The 22,233-nt window shown below is 41.9% G+C and overlaps 1 protein-coding gene across 1 annotated transcript in view; it reads left to right on the top strand.

Moving 5' to 3' along the window:
- LOC143123495 (anthrax toxin receptor 1-like) overlaps positions 1-21,702 on the top strand; it is a 62,420-nt gene extending 40,718 nt beyond the window's left edge. Inside the window, exons 17-19 of the mRNA XM_076284948.1 lie at positions 3,818-4,191; positions 13,345-13,426; positions 21,487-21,702. Of these exons, the coding sequence (XP_076141063.1) occupies positions 3,818-4,191; positions 13,345-13,426; positions 21,487-21,702 (672 nt within the window). The remainder of the gene's footprint in view (positions 1-3,817; positions 4,192-13,344; positions 13,427-21,486) is intronic.
- Positions 21,703-22,233: the final 531 nt, after the last annotated feature.

Raw genomic sequence — 22,233 nt, 5'->3', positions numbered from 1 at the left:
TCTCCTCCCTCATGCTGTTTCTGAGCTGCTGAGACTCTTTAGTTTGCATCAGTTTGACGCCTAACGCTGCCAAAGTGGCACCGCACACGCGCCTGTCCCAAGGCTGTCTGCCTCCCAGCATGCAGTTTGTGGAGAATGTGTACCCTTTCTGTCTCCAAATCCCCCAGCATGCACTTTGTGGAGAATGTGTGCCCTTTCTGTCTCCAAATCTTTCCCACAATCCCCCTGTCCCACATTTTAAAGCCAGTGGAAAATCTCTTGCTTTGGAGAGAGAGCTGGCATTAAACATCAGCTGCTTTTAATAAGGGCACGCCGACAGACGGAGAGAGAGAAAGAGAGAGAGAGAGAGCAACAGAGGTGAAAGGAGAGAAAGAGTAAGAAGGAGACAGAGGTGGAGGTAGAGAAAGAGAGATGAGGAAACAGTGGTGGAGGTAGAGAAAGAGATAGATGAGGAAACAGTGGTGAAGGTAGAGAGAGAGGTTTCCATGACGGCACATAAGGCTGTATGTGAAAGAAGTTATGGCAGTAGAGGAAGTATGGACAGAGACAGAAGGAGACAGTGGGAGAGAGAGCGGGAGGAAGATGGAGAGAGACACAGGTAGTGGCAGAGAGGGGTGGTGGTAGTGTAGTGGTTAAGGAGCTGGTCTAGCATGCAGTACTGTGTGTGTGTGTGTGTGTGTGTGGGGCAGTAGTAGTGTAGTGGTTAAGGAGCTGGTCTAGTGTGCAGTAGTGTGTGTGTTGGGGGGGGGCAGTGGTAGTGTAGTGGTTAAGGAGCTGGTCTAGCATGCAGTAGTGTGTGTGTGTGTGTGTGTGTGTGTGTGTGTCTGTGTGGGGCAGTGGTAGTGTAGTGGTTAAGGAGCTGGTCTAGTGTGCAGTAGTGTGTGTGTGTGTGGGGGGGGGGGGGGCAGTGGTAGTGTATTGGTTAAGGAGCTGGGCTAGCGTGCAGTAGTGTGTGTGTGTGTGTGTGTGTGTGGGGCGGTGGTAGTATAGTGGTTAAGGAGCTGGGCTAGCGTGTAGTAGCCTGAAATGGATGTGTGTATAAGCGAGTGTACGGTCCATGATGATCGGTGATAGTGGTGATGCTGGACAGTGCGGTACGGTCCTCTCTGCATGGCGACTCTGAGGCCCAGAGCCACACTGAGCACTCACGTTGCCTCCACCTCCTGGAATGTGCTCTCCTGTCTGCTAAAGACATTAAGGCTCAGGGCCGGGCTAGCCTAGCCTGCACCCCCTCCCCTGGGCTAGCCGAGCACAGACACAGGGATGCACTTAAGAGAAAGAGAGAAAAGGAAACAGACAGAGCTGCCAGTGTCAAGAGGAAGGGGGGATGTTTTTCCCCACAACAGAAAAGATTTATAATCCCAATGAGATCGCAATTTATAACGTGTCAGCTGTAAACTACTACTAAACAGAGGCCCTACTTACTGCCTACTGTGCTCTTGAAGAGTACGCCACACTGCGTCTGAGCTCAACCACAATTATGAAACTCATCATCGGAAAATTCTGACTGACGTCGGTGCAAGATTTATTGTTTGTCTGCATTTAACCCACTTACTAACCAGTGGACTTCTAGTAAAATGATGGATGTAATGGTTTGTGTACTAGTGCAGTGGTTCTCAGTTGGGTCCATTACCCATATCTAAGGGGTCCATGAAATAATTAGCTTTGAATGACAAAGTTGTGCTTTATCACAAAAAAAATCCCTATCACGATGATGTGATGATCTAGGTGTGGTGATGTAGATGATGATCCTTTGCTGCTCAGCTTGGCTTATTTGCCAGCAAGCTAGCTGATAATCGTGGAGAAATGTTAGAGTCAGTCAGTCCATATCAGTGTTGTAGTACTTGAGTCCAGGACTCGGACTCGAGTCGGAGTCATGAGCTAAATTTAGAGACTCGTGACTTGACTTGGACTTGAGCACTGAATGACTCGAACTTGGACTCGGACTCGTACATTCAGACCATGCAAACTCGGAAATTGAGACGAGGACTCATGTCATTAGGCATTAGGCTTTTTTTTAATGACTTGGACTTGACTCGGACTTGAACACTGGAGACCCGAATCTGGACTCGGACTCGAGGAATAGCTGCTAGTGACTTGATCACAACACTGGTCCATATTGTACTAACCAGTGGACTTCTAGTCAGTGGACGGGCGTGATGTTTAGCATATTAGTGGACTCCTGGTAAAGAGACAGTAATGACTACTGCACTGGTGAAGTGCTGGTTAGTGGACAGTGGGGGCAAGTGGAAGTGGAAGCGGACAAGTCAGTAGATGGCAATGGGTAGTGTACTAGTGGGCTTCTGGTTAATGAGTAGCTAGTAGGGGTGTAAAGATTAACCGATACGTATCGGTATCCGTTTTTAACGTGTAAGATACGGCTACATCGATATGTGAAGCCCCGTATCGAAATAAAACTGAAATGAACCGGTCGTTATATCGATTTACTTGTTACAAATCGGTTCATAACCTTTTCTGCTCGCTCAGACTCTGATTTACGTTGCAAGCAGCGCGTTCATCCCACTTCCTGTTTTGAAACTACACGTGGTACGGATTTGTGGGTAATGAAGTTCGTTTTGGGCTACACTCATTGCCCAAAGTAGTCAAAGGACTTCATTACCCATACATCTACTGCAACTTAAGCACGTGACAACTCGCACTCTGTCGGTGTTTGACAGTTTTTACTCATTTGTTTGTCAAAATCTAGCGCGAAATTAAACACTTACTATAGCATTCCTAAATGGAAACGATAGTCTGTAGAGTAGCCTTACGTTTGATGAAGGGATTTCCTTAAAGTTAAAGAATAATTTGACCTTTGCTGCTAAAACGATGTAGGCTACAAATTATTATTATTTTGCTCATATTCACTCAGACTTGATTTTATTTTGGTATTGTCTTACCTCAACAATAGGCTACAGCTCCTTGAAAACAATCAGATATAACTCTAGAAAATCTATAAAGTCTATAAAAATGTATTTTTTATGTTGTATTTGGCTGAAATGACTATTCTTTTTTTAATTTCAATATAGTATATGATACAAACCTCAGTTTAGATAATCATAGACTATTCTTTTTTTAATTTCAATATAGTATATGATACAAACCTCAGTTTAGATAATCATATTCACACATTTGTATTTGCCTAATTGACATGACCATGATAATTGATAATATAAAATTAATGTGCACCTTAAGCAAATTATAAAAAATCTTTCAGAATGCTTTCCATTCTTCAACTGCATCGAACTGCATCGAATTGCATCGCATCGAATCGTACTGAATCGTTTTTTATGAACATGTATCTTTTCTTGTATCGAATCGTGCCCATGTATCTAGATGTGAATCGTATCGTCTTTTACATGAGAGATTCACACCCCTAGTAGCTAGTGTACAAGTGGTTAATGAGTAGCTAGTGAACTAGTAGGCTTCTGGTTAATGAGTAGCTAGTGGACTAGTGGGCTTCTGGTTAATGAGTAGCTAGTGGACTAGTGGGCTTCTGGTTAATGAGTAGCTAGTGAACTAGTAGGCTTCTGGTTAATAAGTAGCTAGTGGACTAGTAGACTTCTGGTTAATGGACAGTAATGGCTAGTGCTCTAGTGGACTACTTGTTAATGGATAATAATGGCTAGTACACCAGTGAACACCTGTACACTAGATGGCAATGGCTAGTGTACTAGTAGGTTCTGGTTAATGGGTAGGAGATGTAGGTTCTGGTTAATGGGTAGGAGATGTAGGTTCTGGTTAATGGGTAGGAGATGTAGGTTCTGGTTAATGGGTAGGAGATGTTGACCTGTCTCCTCTTTGTGTTCTCTTGCAGGGTCGCTGCATCAGTTTCAGCAGGGTGAAGAGCTACCCTCCACCTCGCTATCCGGTGGTCTACAACCACCCCTCCACCCCGGTCTACACCCTCCCCCACGCCTACAGCCCCCCTGCCCCCCAGGGCAAGCTGCCCCCAAGCCCCTGCACCCCACCGACGCCCACTTCCACCCTCCCCCCCTTGCCCTCCACGCCTCCCCCAAACACCATCACCCCACCCCCTTACACACCTCCACCAATCAGAGAGCTCCCTCCCACCTCGGCCTGCCTTCCCCCGCCCCCAGCACCGCCGTCGCCAATCGGAAGCCTGCCGCCTCCCCCTCAGGTTTCCCCCCCTGGCAGAGCCCCTCCCCCTACCCGTCCCCCACCTCGCCCTTCTTGCTGATCTGCGGCCGTGTGCCTGCGAGCGAGAGTGCGTGGCTTACGGACGCTCAGCTGGCATGGACTGGGCTGAGTGGGCATTTCAGATGATGATGATGATGATGATGATGATGATGATGGCTCTCAAACCTCAAACCACTATCAGCACATGTGGAGGACTGTGAGCCAATGTATTCTCTCTCTCTATCTGTCTGATCTGTCCATCTATCTATCTATCTGTTTTTCTATCTATATTCTTCTTTTTATCTTGTTTTTCTCTTTCACTGTTTTCCTTGTCACTCTTTTCTTTTTTTCACTCTCTCTCTCAGTTTCTCTCTTCCTCTCTTGCACTCTGTCTATCTTTCTCCCCCTCTGTCTCTCTCTGAAGAATAGACTCGCATGCATTTGCAGATCTGTGCACATTTGATTGATGACATTTTGCTCAGTATGATATATTATCATGCGTATGTTTTTGATGCTTGGTGGCACAGCAGTTTCCCACATGCCAAGGGCAACACAAGGACAAAGGTTACCTGCTTGTAACTTGAATATATTTTTCAAAAGGTATAGAAAGGATGCAGAAATAGCTAAAGCTGTGGCAATGTTAGCAGAGTAAGGGCATTTCAAGCTGAAAAAGAAGAGTGTGGCTGGTTAGCTTTTTGCTTACGTTCATCACAGGTGTTGGACCGCACAGTGCCTTTGGGTGTGTCACATGGCTATGAATGGCCTTGGAGGTGGCCGAGGGAGTGATGACGACCTATGCACTAGCTTCTCTTCACCCATGTAAACACTCAAGTTAATGGACTAGCCCCAAGAGTTACGAGTGAAGCTCCAATTAAAACATGAACATATCAAGATACTGAGAGATTACTGAGAGCACAGCACAACAGAGCCACACACACACACTCTAACACACTCTGTCTCACTCACTGACACACACACACACACACACACACACACACACACAGAGGGCAAATTGATTCCATTGTATTGACCAGCCTGCATCGATGGACCTATGTACCTACAGTAATTGTACAGATTGATCAAAGGTCTCTAAATCTCTCAGGGTGATGAACCTTGCATCCTATGCATAGGTCAGCTTGACTCTTATAGCTTGACTCTCTGCTTATTTGAAACAGATAAATATGACATTGACACATGCACAGTACACACACACACACACACACACACACACAGCCTAAGATTAGAGCAAGTTCATGTGTGCCTATTATCATATTTAAGGGCTTTGCTACATACATACTGTATAAATGCAAACACACACACACACACACACACCTATAAATGGCAAAGCATTGGTTTGCATTGTGAACTATTATTTGAAGGCTGCCAGTTGTGGTCTCTGTTCAGAGCTCCTGGACAGAGAGCAAATGTGGATTATCACTCACAGGAAGGCCACAGACACCATGACAAATGATGGAATCACCACTCTTGGAGGAAGCTCATTCAGCTGTTTTATTCTTTAGAAAAAAGACAAATCGCAGATTTGCCTCAACTATTTTTTTATTTAATTAACTGATGAACATTCTGACTTTGTTAAATATAGATATAGCTAAAATAAAAATAACAACAGATTGTAGTAATTCAGGATCAATTTATTTTCCAGATCTGCAGAAGGAAAACATACAGTATGGAGGCACTCAATCCTGAGGAAGAAGATGATGAAATCACAAACCCCTAAATCAATCATAATTGGTACTTTGCTGCGCCTCTTCTGGCTTCCATAACAGCTTGAATTCTCTTCACTTCACTCATGTAGAACAGTGTATTTCATCAATCAGGTTTCCACTTTGACAAATAAAAGTGGATCGATCGGCTTTACAGGATGGTGCCATACATTCAGAATTTCAATGTACGCTTGTCATTTTCTGGCAGGCAATGACTGCCATCTCCCCTGGTCTTGTTCCTGACATGCAACCCCAGTTGATCAGTAACTGTGGAAACTTGTCCTGTTTTCTTCAGGCAGTCATTCTTTAGATTTGTCCTTTATATGTCCTTTACAGTGGGCTAAGGAGAAGCAATCATGGACTGAATCACAAATCTGCAATGGGCAAAGAGATGATGCTGGAACTTTTATTTAAAGCAGTTCCAATGAAAGATTTTGGAGACTTTTCTCTTTCCATCAATCAAAGGAGTTTTGGTGATGAGGAAGTAATTTTCCAGGATGATAATGTATCTTGCCATAGAGCAAAGAACGTTAAAACCTGTCTTCAGGAAAGACATATTCGGTGGCATGACCAGCAAACAACATGGATCCCAATCCCATTGAACATTTATGGTGGAAACTAAAGAAAATGGTGCATGAGAAGGCATCATCCTGTAAATCTGATCTGTCAACTGCTATTTGACAAAGTTGAAACCTGATTGATGAAGAGTACTGTTCTACATTAGCGAAGTCTATGCCTCTGCTTATGCCCATTATAAAAGCCAGAAGAGGTGCAACAAAGTACTAATAGGTAGTACTAATAGGTTTTTGATGTTTTAGGTTTGTGATTCCATAATGTTTTCCTCAGGAGTGAGTGATTCCATATTTCGTTCCTCTACATGATCTGAAAAATAAATTGTCTTTAGTTTGAGCTGTTTTACACAGCCAGAATGTTCATCTGTTGCATAAAAATAGTTCTGAGGCACATCTGTGATTTGTCTTTTTTTCTAAAAAAATAAAACAGCTGAATGAACATCCTAGAGTGGTGATTCCATAATGTTTGCCAGGGATTGTAGATTATCATGCACAGGAAGACTTTAGATGTACACATGTAGATTTTCACTCACAGGAAGTAGATTTTTCACTCACAGGATGACTCCAGGTTGGGAAGGGTGTAAATAGAGAGCAGATGAACTATGGCTGGACCAGGAGAGAATTATGCTCATGGGACATGGTTGCAATACACACACGTACACACACACAGGACTTCTATACACAGAGACATGCATGCACACCCACCCACCCACACACACACACACCTAGGAGGTGGATTTTATGTGGACCAAGCTGGCTTTGCCACCTGCTTCTCTGTTGTTATATGCCTAATATGTTTTTGTACTAAGATGTAACTTTCATAAAGGGTACAAAGAAAGAACTTGACTGAAAATATCCATTTATTCAACTCGAAGGGTATTTATGTGTAACAGGAATGAAAACACTGAAAGAAAAAAACAATGAAAAATTAGTTAGTTGTGGACGCTCGTAAATTGCGGGATGAGCTGCTGGTTTAATAAATACTGTGCACAATGAGGAAGCACAATGTGCGCTAATACAGAACTCGCATAAACAGACGCAGCGCAAACTGCGCTAGTAAATCTACCCCACAGCATCATAGCCACCGAATCCCTGTATTTCAATTTACAAACGAAATCTGCATCACTGTAGAGGAGACACACAAATGCAAGCTATGGTGTTATTAAATATTGTCCAAGTGTCTACAGAGACTACAGACACTATGACACTGGGAACACGGAAAAGCCCAATGACTGAATGTTAGATGCAAAAGAGCTTTTTGCACTGCATACCATAACGACAAACATGACTTTGTTAACACAGGGCATCTGAACACACAAAACAAATGTTGATCATTTTCATAACAATTTGAGTGTTTTATTTAACTTTAGAACCACAATTCTGGTCAAAAATGACCGGCCAATAGAAGTTAAAGGGTGAGAAAATGGTCAGTGTATAGAAATTGAGTCCAGGCACATAGTTATTGATCAGATGGACAGTATGTGTGCTTATGTACATTAAAACACACACACACACACCTCACTCCCCCTCTTTGCTTCTATGCCAGCCCCCACTGGAACCTTTCCCCAATAGAATTTTCCCCTTTCTGACTGGCATGAGTTCAGGTCAATGAGGCCTGTAGGCCATAAATAGCAAATGGAAGTTCAAATCTGGTTATATCTAATAGAACACAAGTTTATACAAAGGTCTAGCACAACATTAGATGATAATATATGTGATTTATAACAACATTTATAATGCAGCGGCCATTTTTGACCAGGAACACAAAACTAGTAAACATGAAACAAACACAACTGGAAAGTACCTAGTTCATAAAACCAACTAAGTGGTCATGATTCTACCTGATCAAAAACGTGACACACTATACTATACTATCAAGTGTCCCAGGCATGCAATGGCAATGTCAGACACTGTATTCTGTGTTTCTCTGTTGTGTGGCATCAAAATGTGTTTGAAGGTTTTATTTTAAGGTAAATTGTCCATTGTGTGGCTTTAAAGCAGCTATTTTCCCAAGAATCCTTTCAATCATAGGCTTACAAAATGCCACATGATAACACATGATTAATTCAAATGAGTACTGTGATGGGGCACCACGTTGTACATAATTCACAGCCAGCCACTATGTGTTCACTTGAATGGTATTGTTGCAGTCACAGCCTGCGCTTTTACCTGCTGAGTCGTTGTGTACTGTTTACTGTGTCGTGTTCTGATGACGTTCGCTGGCGCGACTTGTGTGGACCTTTAAACTGTCATGCGAGCTAAGTTTACGGTGATTAAAGTTTCTCCGAGTTCTCCGGGCTTTTAAACCTATTCGCTGTGTCCGTGTCTCCATAGTGCCGACACCTTTACAACTGCTTATTCGTTTGTTTGTATCACATTCATTAAACAAACAATGAAATAACCAGTCATTTTGATTTTGGATTCTTGATTGAATATCAAATTAACGAATCATGCACGGACCCTTGTCTATAACTTGAAAAACCATGTGAATTGCAGTCTCGTCACAACAATGTCCTAGTTAGTATAAGGTTATATACACAAAAGCTGCCACTGTACTTCATGAAAGCTGATTTAAAGTAATGAAAATAAGCTGATCCAAAGTAATGAAATCCAACATAATCTGAACTTCAGAATCATACTATACAACATATTTCATGTTAAGTAAAAAAAAAGACAACCATTCCTGTTCAATTAAATGACGTGTCTTGTCAAATGAACTATGAAACACACCTAATGTAATATAAATCACCATTACCCAGACCTCTAGTGTATACATAGGAACACAAGGCCTTAGTTTTAAGGGTTCTCCACCCAGAAGACTTTTACAGAGAGAGAGAGAGCCGCCGTGGGTCCAAAACCCCGTCACAGCGAAGTCTTTGTGTGCTTGTTTTCTGGGTCTGGAACATGACCACAAAGTAGAGGCTGAACTTTAAGATTATCATGTGCAAAGCTACAGCCTAAACACCTCCAGAACAAGACTGAGGCCCTGTCTGATGTGCGCCCGTGTCCCTAAAAGCCCTGCACGGAGGGATGGCCGCTTCTGCCAAGTCCGTATGCCATCATCCTTGGCCTGGGATTTTACTGCCTCCTACCAGACCGCCCTCGGTTGGTGTCTCGGCCAGAGACGTGATGTTGATGTCGCTGATGTTGTGGCCACCTTAAAGGTGTAGTCCTCCATTCTGACATCACTGTTTTCTAGTCATCTGTTCTTTGTGTGCAGTGTGGTGTTCATGCACAGTGGCTCGGGTGGGTGGAGCCGTACACTATTCCAGCAAATCAACAAGTTTCTTCAGGAGAATGGAAGGGAGTGGGGTCATTTGATTGGCTGCTGAATTAGCTAATTAAAATGTCAAGCAACACTGTGGACTATATTTTTAGTTGCCCAGTGAGACTGAGCAGGGTCGGGACAGAGTTTGGGAGGGAGAGAGCTGGCCTATGGTGAAGGACCTCATTTCTGGCTACATTTAAGTGACCAGCCACTCGGGATAGAGCATTCAAACCACACAAAGTTCACCAAACAGCTCCTCAGCTGCATCAAGAGAGAGAGACATCATTTTCAAATGATTTAACGGGCACAGGAACTGGCATTGTGGAAGAGTTTTGTTCCACCTCTCCCTTCTTTTCTTGTCCTTTGCCCATTCTCTCTGTCTGCCCTTTTATCTCTGCCTCAAATGACTTATATTTAATTCAACCTGAACAGTCACAGTCATTAAAATAATTGAGAGTTAATAATGAATGTTAATATCCCGTTATCCCACTGCAGCTCTCCTTGTTGGGACTACTTCCTGCACTTATGTCAGTTATTGCTTTGTGGGAGAAGATTATGACTGTGACGGCCGCCAGGCCTTGTCTGTAACGGTCTGCATGTGTCACCCCAATTAGGACTGATGAGGTGGGCGGGGTCGCCTAGATCGCGGCTACTTCTGGTTCTCGGTCCCACTGTTCTGTCGCTGTGCTGCTTGCTGCTTGCTGTGCCGGCTACCGCTGCTCCATTTAGTTTATATTTCCTGTGATGTAACATACAACATGCATACGCTACATTTCCTACATCCAACACACGCCCGCACCACATTACTGAGAACTGACTACTACCTGCTTATACATTAGTGTAGTGTTGTTATCGTTCATTTTCGTTGTGGTTTATAAAATAAACCCTCGTTATTGTTCATTTCACGCCTCCGTCCTCCATCACTGTCTGGTTGCCCTAGGCCACGATAGTGTGTGTGTGTGTGTGTGTGTGTGTGTGTGTGCCCTAGGCCACGATAATGACTCATGAGATGGACGCATCACTCAACTCATTTCAGGTTATAGCCTCTTGTAGATGAAAGACTAATGTTCCAAGCATTCAACAATACACACATGCAGGCACACACACACACACACACAAACACATACAGAATAACTAAGCCAATGACTAGAAGTTTTTCTACACATTTCTGTTCACTGGAATAAACAAACGCAAACCTGATAGTCTTATGGGGGCGTGATCTCCCACCTCCTCATAGATATAGAAAGCTAGATGCCACCTTGTCTCCCACTTCCTCATAGATATACGTGGCAGTCGTGGGGCAGATAGATGGGGCAGTTGTGGACTACTGGTTAGGGCTTCAGACTTGGAACCGAAGGGTTGCCAGTTCAATCCCAGACACCCCTCACTGCTCCCCGACCAAATTCCTTGTATACGCAAGTATATTTGGCCTTGAAACTTGATTTACATATAGAAAGCTATGCTGCCTTGTCTGCTAAAGCCTTTGAGGTGAACAACACAGCAGTCATTGTTATTCAGGGGACACTTACCGCAAAATAAAAGCGATGGCCATGGAGGTTGTATTGAAGGTAGACAAGATGTAAAATTGGATTATTCACACTAACAAAAAAAACAACAATAACTCTGTATTTATGTAACAGCTTTACGATAATACTCTGTGATTGGGTAGGTGAGCAATAATCAGTGACCTGTTTGTTAAAATAACACAGCGGCTGATGTGATTCTCCAGGACAGTGGGAAAGAAAAGCAACTGATTGCAGCTGCAGGGGCTCTTATGGTGATTACTGTCAGGTTTGGACTGTGGCCGGCACGTCTACGGCCCTGGACGTCAGAGCACACACTACAAAGAGAGAAAACGCAGGGAGACTGGGAGGCACAACCACCAAACACTGCAGAATAATTTCACACGCTTAGGTGGTATGGAAAATAACCATTACCCATTAGAGGTATTTTTTAAAGAAAGGTCACTAAGCTTGAATCACACATTCCCTTTTCCGTTCTCCTGAAGAACCATGGGCTGGGATCATCAGACAGCACGGCACACTAGTATTACTCTGTGTTCAAGTGCTTGGTGTGGACTCATCACACTAGTATTACTCTGTGTTCAAGTGCTTGGTGTGGACTCATCACACTAGTATTACTCTGTGTTCAAGTGCTTGGTGTGGACTCATCACACTAGTATTACTCTGTGTTCAAGTGCTTGGTGTGGACACTAGTATTACTCTGTGTTCAAGTGCTTGGTGTGGACTCATCACACTAGTATTACTCTATATGTTCAAGTGCTGGTCTGTGTGGACTTGTCACATCAATGTCAAGTGAAACTAGATGTACCGCAGAGCGGTACAAAATATGACCGCCGCCCAGTCCAGCACATTTTTTCCACAAAAAGAAATCACGCTGAAAGGCCTATATGATTCTAACTGTCTCACTAAATTGCATTATCCACACTCAATTCTCACTGGTATCTGCTAGACAACAAGTACCAAAACATGATTAGTTCATAGATTTCACATGAAAAAATTAATTTTATACAACCCCACCTCCATCTTGCCTGTTCATAATTCTGAGAAATTCTTGATTGTTTGTGTTATGTTTATGTTATGTGTGTGGGTGTGTGTGTGTGTAAGTGTGTGTGTGTGTGTGTGGGTGTGTGTGTGTGTGTGTGCGTGCTTGTGTGTGTGCCTGCGTATGTGCCTGTGCATGCAAGCGTACATATGTCTACTGTGTGAGTATGTGTCATACGTATGATTACTGTGAATGTATGTGTGTGTGTATGTGTATCTGTTTGTGCACATGTGTGCACATGAAATGGGTTAACATGACCCCTGGAGGCAAACATACGGAAAAAAATGGTCATCCTAGGCCCTACAGTTCTCAAGATATTCACAGAGAACTGTGTCTGCCCTACCCTCCTTTCGGGGGGTCCAGTCCAGCGGGGGGGCTACAGATCAAAATGAAAAATGACGGTTCCATGCTATCCATGTGGGGGTACATGCCCACCAAGTTTTGTGTACCCCGGTCTTTCAGTGTCCCGGGAATCCTTGTTGGTGTACGTCACTAAATGTACACATAAATTATTTTATTGTAAGGCCCCCCATGAACGAAAGTACACAAAACTTGGCATGCATTCGGAGGGTGTGATAATGATCCTAAACTTTTAATTTCGTGCAGTTTTGACCTTGTCAGCCAGAGATATTGTGATGAAAACACCTAATTTTTTGCTTTTTAATTTTTAACTAGGTGGCGCTATACATGAAATAAGTGGTAATGGGATGGGTTGACATGCCCCCTTAAGACCAACATACATAAAAAAGGTGGACCTCCTAGGCCCTACGGTTCTCGAGATATTCACAGAAAACTGTCTCCGGCCACCTACATGCCAGTTGGTGTATAGTAACATAAATTCATTTATTGTGTGGCCCCCCATGAACGGAATTCCACAAAATTTGGCGTGCATACAGAGGGTGTCATACTGATCCTACACTTCCAATTTCGTGCAGTTTTGACTATGGTAGGTCACAGATACCTTCAATTACAACACCTCATTTTTACTTTTTTGTGTTTAACTAGGTGGCGCTATACATGAAATGAGTGGTTATGGAATGGGTTGACATGGCCCTTTGAGATCAACATACAAAAAAAATGGTCCTCCTAAACCCTACGGTTTTCGAGATATTCACAGAAAACTGTGTCTGCCCTACCCTCCTTTCGGGGGGTCCAATCCAGCGGGGGGGGGGGGGGGGTACAGATCAAAACGAAAAACGATGGTTCCATGCTATCCATGTGGGGTTACATGCCCACCAAGTTTCGTGTACCCCGGTCTTTCAGTGTCCCGGGACTCATTGACGGAAATTTGGGCATGCGAAAAAGAAAAAAAAAAAAACGAAAAAAAAAACATTCTGACTAAACCTATACGCTTCGCTGCGCGGCGGTCATAATTAGAGAAGGACATGTTATATATACAGTATATATAGTTATAATATTCAACCCTTTCAGAGAAGAAGAGGTACATGTATAAGTATAAAAGTATATATATACAGACCCAACATTTATACAGGTGCCTCATAGTGTGAGAGGCCAAGTTCCTCATTAAGACAATTAGGTTCCACTGTGTTGAGAGTGAAAATCCGGAAAGCCTCTCTTTGTAGGGTTGTAGTAGACTCTCTTCACTATGTCTCCCCCTCGTTGGGAGGGTAGGATTTTTTCAATACCCCAACATTTTAGGGACGCATTGGAACCATGATTAGCTTGTACATACATGTAATGTATCGCAATTGCATACTAGTTCATATTACGGTTCTAATTTGCTGGTTTGTGTTCTGCAATGTGTAGTTTAAGGGGGTGTTTAGTTTGACCCACAGCGAGGATGCTTAAAAGAAATACGCTGCGGTTCTGCGCATATATCTTTAAGAGCTGGATCGCTCTGCAAGACTTGCCGGTGTTTCTTAATGACATGCTTTATTTTGCCACCAATATGAGAGAATTCTGTGGAGAAGTCTTTGAGGCACGTTTGGTTTTAGCCAGGTGTGCTCGTTGCGTTGATCTGGCTCGTTCATCAAACTCGGCATCGCTACTACAATTTCTTCTAAGCCGTAAAAATTGGCCAATGGGAATATTTTTAATGAGTTGTTTGGGGTGATGGCTATCTACTCTGATGAGGGTATTTCTGCTAGAAGGTTTGCGATAGATCGATGTTTCTAGACCTCCTATAGGTAGAGGGTTGTCAGTCACCCAGGGTTAATGAGGAAAGTGCAGAAAGCGAGAGGGAGAATGTGTGTGTGTGTGTGTGTGTAGGGAGGATGGGTGAGATGTTTCCCTGTGTAAATTGTGTGTGTGTAGGGAGGAGTGAGATATTGCCCTGTGTAAATTGTGTGTGTTTGTGTGTGTAGGGAGGAGGGGTGAGATGTTTCCCTGTGTAAATTGTGTGTGTGTGTGTGTGTGTGTAGGGAGGAGGGGTGAGATGTTTCCCTGTGTAAATTGTGTGTGTGTGTGTAGGGAGGATGGGTGAAATGTTTCCCTGTGTAAATTGTGTGTGTGTGTGTGTGTGTAGGGAGGATGGGTGAGCTGTTTTCCTGTGTAAATTGACTGTTGAACTCTCTGCTAAGACCCTTCTGCTCCAGTCACCTGAGAGAGATACAACAGAGAGAGAGGACCTCTTCCAGCAGGCAGCCTATCGCTCAAACTGCTCTCCTAATGATGGGTTTGTGTTTGGCTCATTATCAGAGCATCACGTTTCCCTTCCCAGAAAATTGGTGTCCAATTTGTCACATTAATCTAACTGTATGAGAAATAAAAAAGGAAATTCCATACCAACAATACTAATAAACTATACTTCATACTTACAGTACCCTCCAGAATTATTGGCACCTCTGCTAAAGTTGACTAAAAACCGGGGTAACACTTTCTATGAAGGTTGTATTTATAACGCCCTATGAATGCATTCATAATGTTTTATAAGGTGTCTATAAAGCATTGTAATGCTCATTATTACCATCTATATGTATTCACAAGTCGTCATAACCAACTTCATGATGCATTATGACAGCTAATTATGAATGATTATAATTTTAATCTGAATAATGCATTATAAATATGTCAAGATCTGCCTACTCACTTATCAGTTTTATGATGCATCATAACTACTTTGCTTTGTTAAATGCGTATTGTGATGCATAAAGAGTTTTGACATCTACTGTAGTCCTATATATATCTATAGTTATAAGTATATGTAATAAAGTTATAATAATTTATACATCTCCGTACAGAACAGAATTATAAACAGCTATGCAATATCATAAGTGTTATTTGTCAGCTCTAAGTAAAGTGACAAGAATATGACCCTATTATTGACAGATATAAGTTCACTGAGTAATTAAAGGGTGCAATGAACTAAGTACCGAGTCTAGCATCTTTACCCCATATGCACAATATTATAAATGACTATGTTAATGTCATAGGTGTTATTTGTCAGCTTTAGGTAAAGTAGAGCAAATGAGGTGTTGTTATAAATAGATATAAGGTTATTATAAACAAATATGAGGTACAATGAAATGAGAGCCTGGACAGTAAAGACAAAAGGAATGCATTTAGTTCACTTTATTTTCATTTAAACTAACACACATAATCAGACTGATTATCAATGCTCTGAGCACATTACACAAACACAATGAGACAGGCCGAAAAAGTGGCACGACACGATCCTATATTTTGTGGTGGTGGATATTATTGGAATAAAACTCACAATGCCACTGAAATCTATCTTGGGTCATTATGAAAGATTGTTCGAATCAAAATAGACCTTTGGTTTAAATGAAAATAAAGTGAACTAAATGCATTCCTTTTGTCTTTACTGTCCAGGCCCTCATTTCATTGTAGGATAATAGGGTCATATTCTTGTCACTTTACTTAGAGCTGACAAATAACACTTATGATATTGCATAGCTGTTTATAATTGTGTGCTATAGGGAGATGTATAAATTATTATAACTTTGTTACATATACTTATAGCTATAGATATATAGGACTACAGTAGAAGTCAAAACTCTTTATGCATTACTATACGCATTTAACAAAGCAAAGTAGTTATGATGCATCATAAAACTGACAAGTGAGTAGGCAGATCTTGACATATTTATAATGAATTATTTAGATTAAAATTATAATCATTCATAATTAGCTGTTATAATGCATCATGAAGTTGGTTATGACGACTTGTGAATACATATAGATGGTAATAATGAGCATTACAATGCTTTATAGACACCTTAAAAACATTATGAATGCATTCATAGGGCATTATAAATACAACCTTCATAGAAAGTGTTACCACCGGTATAAAAAATAATGGAGTGTCTATTTACTCCCCTGGTACGAATAGCCTATCAACAGCAGGCTTATAAGGATCAGGCTAAAAGGAAAACAGATCAACACGACCATCTTTCAGTGTTATGCTCCGACAAACGACAGTGATGAAGAACTAAAAGACATATTTTACGAACAACTTCAAGCTGAGCTTAACAACACACCAGGCCATGACATGAAGATAGTGATGGGGGATATGAACGCAAAAGTCGGAAATGACAATACTGGTTATGACAGAGCCATGGGAGGACAAGGCTGTGGAATCATGAATGAAAATGGCGAAAGATTAGTGGAATTTTGTGCCAATTATGACCTCGTAATTGGAGGTACCCTATTCCCACACAAAGAGATACACAAATTGACTTGGCATTCCCCTAATGGGAGAGACAGGAACCAAATAGATCACTTGATGATTAATGGTACTTGGAGACGCTCACTGTTGGATGTAAGGGTAATGCGGGGAGCAGATGTTGCCAGTGACCACCACCTTGTGTTAGCAATACTAAAAGTAAGGTTAAGGAAAACTGGTAAAAGACAGGCAGGAAATCAGAATTTTGACACTGAAAAATTACAAGATCCTAAAGTAAAGAACTCCTTTATCTTACAACTAAAGAATAGATTCCAAGCACTATTTGACCAAGGTGATACACAGCAAGATACAGACATAAACACAGGTGAAATTAACGTCAAATGGGAACAAGTAAAAAAAGCATATGTAGAAACCAGTAAAAAATGTTTGGGCTTCAAGAAGAAAGATAGAAAGGAATGGATAACTGATGATACATGGCAAGCTATTGAAGTACGTAGGAGGGCAAAGAAGAAAGTCATGGAAGCAAAATCAGAAAGGCTAAAGGAGAGATACAAAACTCAATACCAAGATGCAAACAGGGCTGTAAAGAGAAAGACGCGAGCCGACAAGCGGAAATTTATAAATGACCTTGCAAAGCAAGCAGAAGAAGCAGCCACTAAGGGAGAGCAGGGAAAGGTGTATAAAATAACCAAGATTATTAGCGGCAAATACAAGGGGACTTCTGATATACCAATTGAAGATAAGCAGGGAAAGCTTCTTACAGCTGAAGAAGATCAAGAAGCTAGATGGGCAGAGCATTTTAGCGAGGTCCTGAATAGACCACCACCAACAATACAAGCTAATTTTCAAGACGCAGAAGCAGACTTGGATATCAACAGTGAACCACCAACCAAAATTGAAATTATTACAGCTATTAAATCCCTAAAAAACAGGAAAAGCCCTGGTTCTGATAAACTCAATGCAGAGCTCTTCAAGGCAGATCCAAACCTAGCAGCAACAATTCTCCAACCACTTTTCACTTCTATATGGGAGGATAAGAAAATACCTGATGACTGGTCAGAAGGAATCATCATCAAAATACCAAAGCGAGGCTCTCTAAGACAATGTAGCAATTGGCGTGGAATCACTCTTTTATCTATACCAAGCAAGATCCTGGCAAAGATTATTCTTGAAAGAATAACAGGTGCTGTAGATAAATATCTTAGAAAGGAACAAGCTGGCTTCAGAAAAGGCAGAGGTTGCATAGAACAGATTTTTACCTTGCGTAACATCATTGAGCAATGCACAGAATGGCAAAGGGAATTATATATAAACTTCATTGACTTCGAAAAAGCTTTTGATTCGATTCATCGTGACAGCCTTTGGCAGATGTTACGTCAGTACGGGATCCCTGAGGAAATAGTTCTTGTGATTAAAAGCTTCTACAACAACTTCACCTGCAGGGTTGGAAATAGTCCTCAACAATTCCAAGTTAAAACAGGTGTGAGGCAAGGATGTGTAATGTCAGCACTGCTCTTCAACATTGCCATTGACTGGGTGATGAGGCAAACAACCAAAGACCAAAATACAGGCATTCGATGGACACTCTTCTCATCACTTGAGGATCTAGACTATGCGGATGATCTGGCTCTTCTCTCACATACTCATCGACACATGCAGGAGAAAACATCCCGCCTTAGTGTCTTTGGTCAGAAGATTGGCTTAAAGATCAACCATAAGAAGTCTGAAGTTTTAACTCTAAACATTCCAAACCCCTCACCAATTGAAGTCAATGGAGAAGAGACCCCCAAAACTAATGAATTCACATATTTGGGCAGTACCATTAGCCATGAGGGGGGCACAGATCAAGACATTAAGAACCGTCTCAATAAGGCAAGAAATGCATTTTACATACTGAATAATATATGGCGCTCACAACGATACTCTACAAAGACCAAACTCAAATTGTATCAGAGCTGTGTTTTATCCACCCTTTTGTATGGCTCTGAATGCTGGAGAATGGTAAAAAGGGACCTCAACAGTCTGTCAACCTTCCACACCAAAAGTTTAAGACGAATACTTCACATATATTGGCCAAACACAATCTCAAATGAAGAACTGTATCAGAAATGTCAACAAGAATGCATCGAGACCATCCTCATGAAAAGAAGGTGGAAATGGATAGGACATGTTTTGAGAAAAGATCCTACTGACATTACAAGAATAGCTCTACATTGGACGCCAGAGGGGAAAAGAAAGAGAGGAAGACCGAAGAACACATGGAGAAGAACTGTGGAGAAGGAGACGCAGAGCCTAAACCACTCATGGGGCACCATTCAACGACTCGCCCAGGATAGACTAGAGTGGAAAACTTTTGTTGCTGCCCTATATGCCAAGAGGCATAAAGGGCAGTAAGTAACGAATAGCCTTGGCCACACAGCTGAGCTATTCACACCCTGTCACATAACAACAAAAAGACGTTGCTCACGTGCACAAAAAACATGGCGGACATTCGTTTTTTCGTCAGCAGAAATTGAAGAATTCTGAAAGGTTTCGGCACTACTATCTGTTCAGATTAAGTTTTAGATTTAAAAGTTGTGTTTTATTTTCATAATCTTGGTTCAGTGAACACATACAATCCGTCCATTTGTTAGTAAACAGAATTTTCGTGAATATGACGTTCAGAACTATAAACTATACGTTTACCTGCAAACACCATTTTCTTGTGAAAGAAGATAGTGCAGTGGTTACAGACATGGGTTGGCACCTATACAGTCTCTCCCTACTCGTCAAACGTCTGACGCATGGTCAAGGGTCCTTGGCGTCAAATTCCAACGAGATAGGGGTAGCCTACCTTCTGCGTTGTTTTCCGACGTGGGGGTCCGTCAGATAGACATTCATGTTAATCCCTCATCGTCAAATATAGACGAAAGGAAATTAATGTCCATCAAAGGTGATGCCGTCACGTTAGAGTAATGATTTGTTTGAAATGATCTAAAAACAAAAATCGCAGACCATCAGAGCCATAAGCTACCTTAGGTTACTTTGATCTTGCATAATTTTATTCAGCTTTGGTGTAGGTAACGTAAGGTAAAATAATAATAATAATAATAACGATAGCCTAATCTCTAACTAAACTAACACGCGCATATTTCTGTATTGCGACCATTGTAGCCTACAGTTGTAACAGCGAGTAACAGACTATTTTCATACCATAGTGAAGAAGAAAGTCATGAACTACTTCTGAAAGTTCACAGACACTCTGTGAAATGTAGGAAGACTAATTTAAATGACTGTATAAATATTCTGATCCGGAGGTAATTTGAAGTGCTACAGCCAGTCGGTCAGGACTGCTAAACTTGAATGTCTTGAATGAGACGACTACCACCAATTCCAAGTATTCTTCTTTATTTAAGTTGAGTTGAAATACTTTGTTGGGTGGTTCTGAAATAAACCCATACAAAAGGGGAAATGAATTAAGTATAAGTAAATGAAATACAATACGTTCTAACATGTAAATGTATCAGTAGGCTATGTACAATGTGTGTCCTCGTAATTACGCAAGTATGACTGCACATGCAGAGCCCTCATGGCCATTAACGTCTTATATACACACACACACACACAGTGGGCTTTTCTCAATATGCGTTCTTTTCTATACTTGTGTTCTCATGAACTTGAAAATCGTTCTGAAACGTCATCAATCACCGCCGAAGTACTGTTCCAATTTACAAGTTCGCATTTATTCAAGAACGCATAACATTCCCGGAAGTGTTCTCGAATCGTTGGCTTTATCAAGGATGTCAGCTGTAGTGACAGCAGGAGGGTCACCTGAAGAGCAACCGCACAACTGTAAGTTAATTTGTGTTATTGTTTTGTGATCAAACGTTATAATAATAATGTAATAATGTAAACTGCACTGTTATTCGGAAGTATACGTTAATGTGTGGTCTTTAACACAACGGTAGGCTATGCCATAACGTTAGCCTAACTTAACGTTAACGTCTGCGTGCGGTGTCGAAACGTTCCTCTTATCCGAAAAACACGATTAACGTTTAAAATTAGGTTTAATTTAGTTTCACATGTATGTAATTATGTGATTAATCTACTTGTATATTTTTACTCAGGGACCAATGAAGAAACCAGGAGAAGCCACTGATTGAGTGGCAAGCGGATAATGAGAAGCTGTTCACTGGCCGGAGGAACTCCTCCAAAAATGGATGGAAGTAGTTCTAGGCATACATATTTATCGTTTTGCACACACTTTAATTCCAAAGTGGTTTACTGAGGATTATCATTCAAGATCTTAAGTCGCAATACTACAATAGGTCTACACATTTTATACATATTAGTCAGTTATTGCTGGTTAGGTATGGCCTACTGTTATTCTCCCCAGAGTTTTTGTGTCCACTTCTGGGTTCTCACCATTTAACAGGCCAGAAAGAAGTGGAACAATTTGAAGGAGAAATACAAGGTAATCCTTCTATGTGTCTGATTTGTAGAAACCCATAAACCCATTTCTTCTACTGACACTCTTTAGCTTCACAGCTTTAATGAATGCGAAACTAAGAGACAACAATGTGTATGTGGTGGACACAAAAATACTCAATTAAATTGGTTACAATACATTTTCAGGAGCTAAGGGATCCACCAACAGGGAAAGGGGTAGAGGCTGAGGAGGTGACCGCTGCCAACTGGCAGTGGTACACCCAGATGGATGCCGCACTCCAGGGGCAGCATGCCATCAGTCCACCCCTGGTAGTGGCGGCAAACCTGATCCCCACTACAGGCGGTGTGGTCATGACACCAGTCTCTCCCCCTCCTCCTACTACCGCCACAGCCACCCAGTAGAGGAAGAGGTCCAGGGGCAGCCTGCTTGATATTGTGCAGGAGCAGACAGAGAGAGAGGGAGAGAGGGAGAGAGAGACAGTGGCCAGAGAGGAGGAGAGGGAGAGGGCAGCCACAGACAGGGCAGACCGCTACTTGTGTCTCTTTGAGAGACTTGTGAATACATTTTAATTGAATGAAACTTTATTGTGTGTTTTGCTCTTGATTGTAATGTAGGTGCATCAGAACTTGTTATGTTAATCGATTAAAAGTCACTGAATCATTTGAATTTTGTTTCATAATGGTTTTATTTACAGAGACTGACAGCAGCACTCTCGCACATCTGCAGCTACATTTTCGGACGGACCCTCACATGGCAGCCATCTATGGCGCCAACCGCTGACTTGAAGACCTCACTACGAACTCGGAGAGCAAAGCCATCTCCAACTTCGACCAGCTGGTCTGCTCGGGGGAAATGGATGACATCATGAAGAATGGTCATCATCTCCTCCACCACGTCGTGTACAACTCTGCAAATGGTCGGTATTGGCATGG

The sequence above is a fragment of the Alosa pseudoharengus genome, unplaced genomic scaffold (assembly GCF_046254945.1).
Source record: "Alosa pseudoharengus isolate Yale_2024_CS ecotype anadromous, Long Island Sound unplaced genomic scaffold, YU_APseudo_1.1 YU_APseudo_1.1_scf_14, whole genome shotgun sequence".
In the NCBI taxonomy this organism is placed as follows: Eukaryota; Metazoa; Chordata; class Actinopteri; order Clupeiformes; family Clupeidae; genus Alosa; species Alosa pseudoharengus.
Note: the sequence above shows the minus strand (reverse complement) of the source record. Positions and strands in the feature narration are given on the sequence as shown.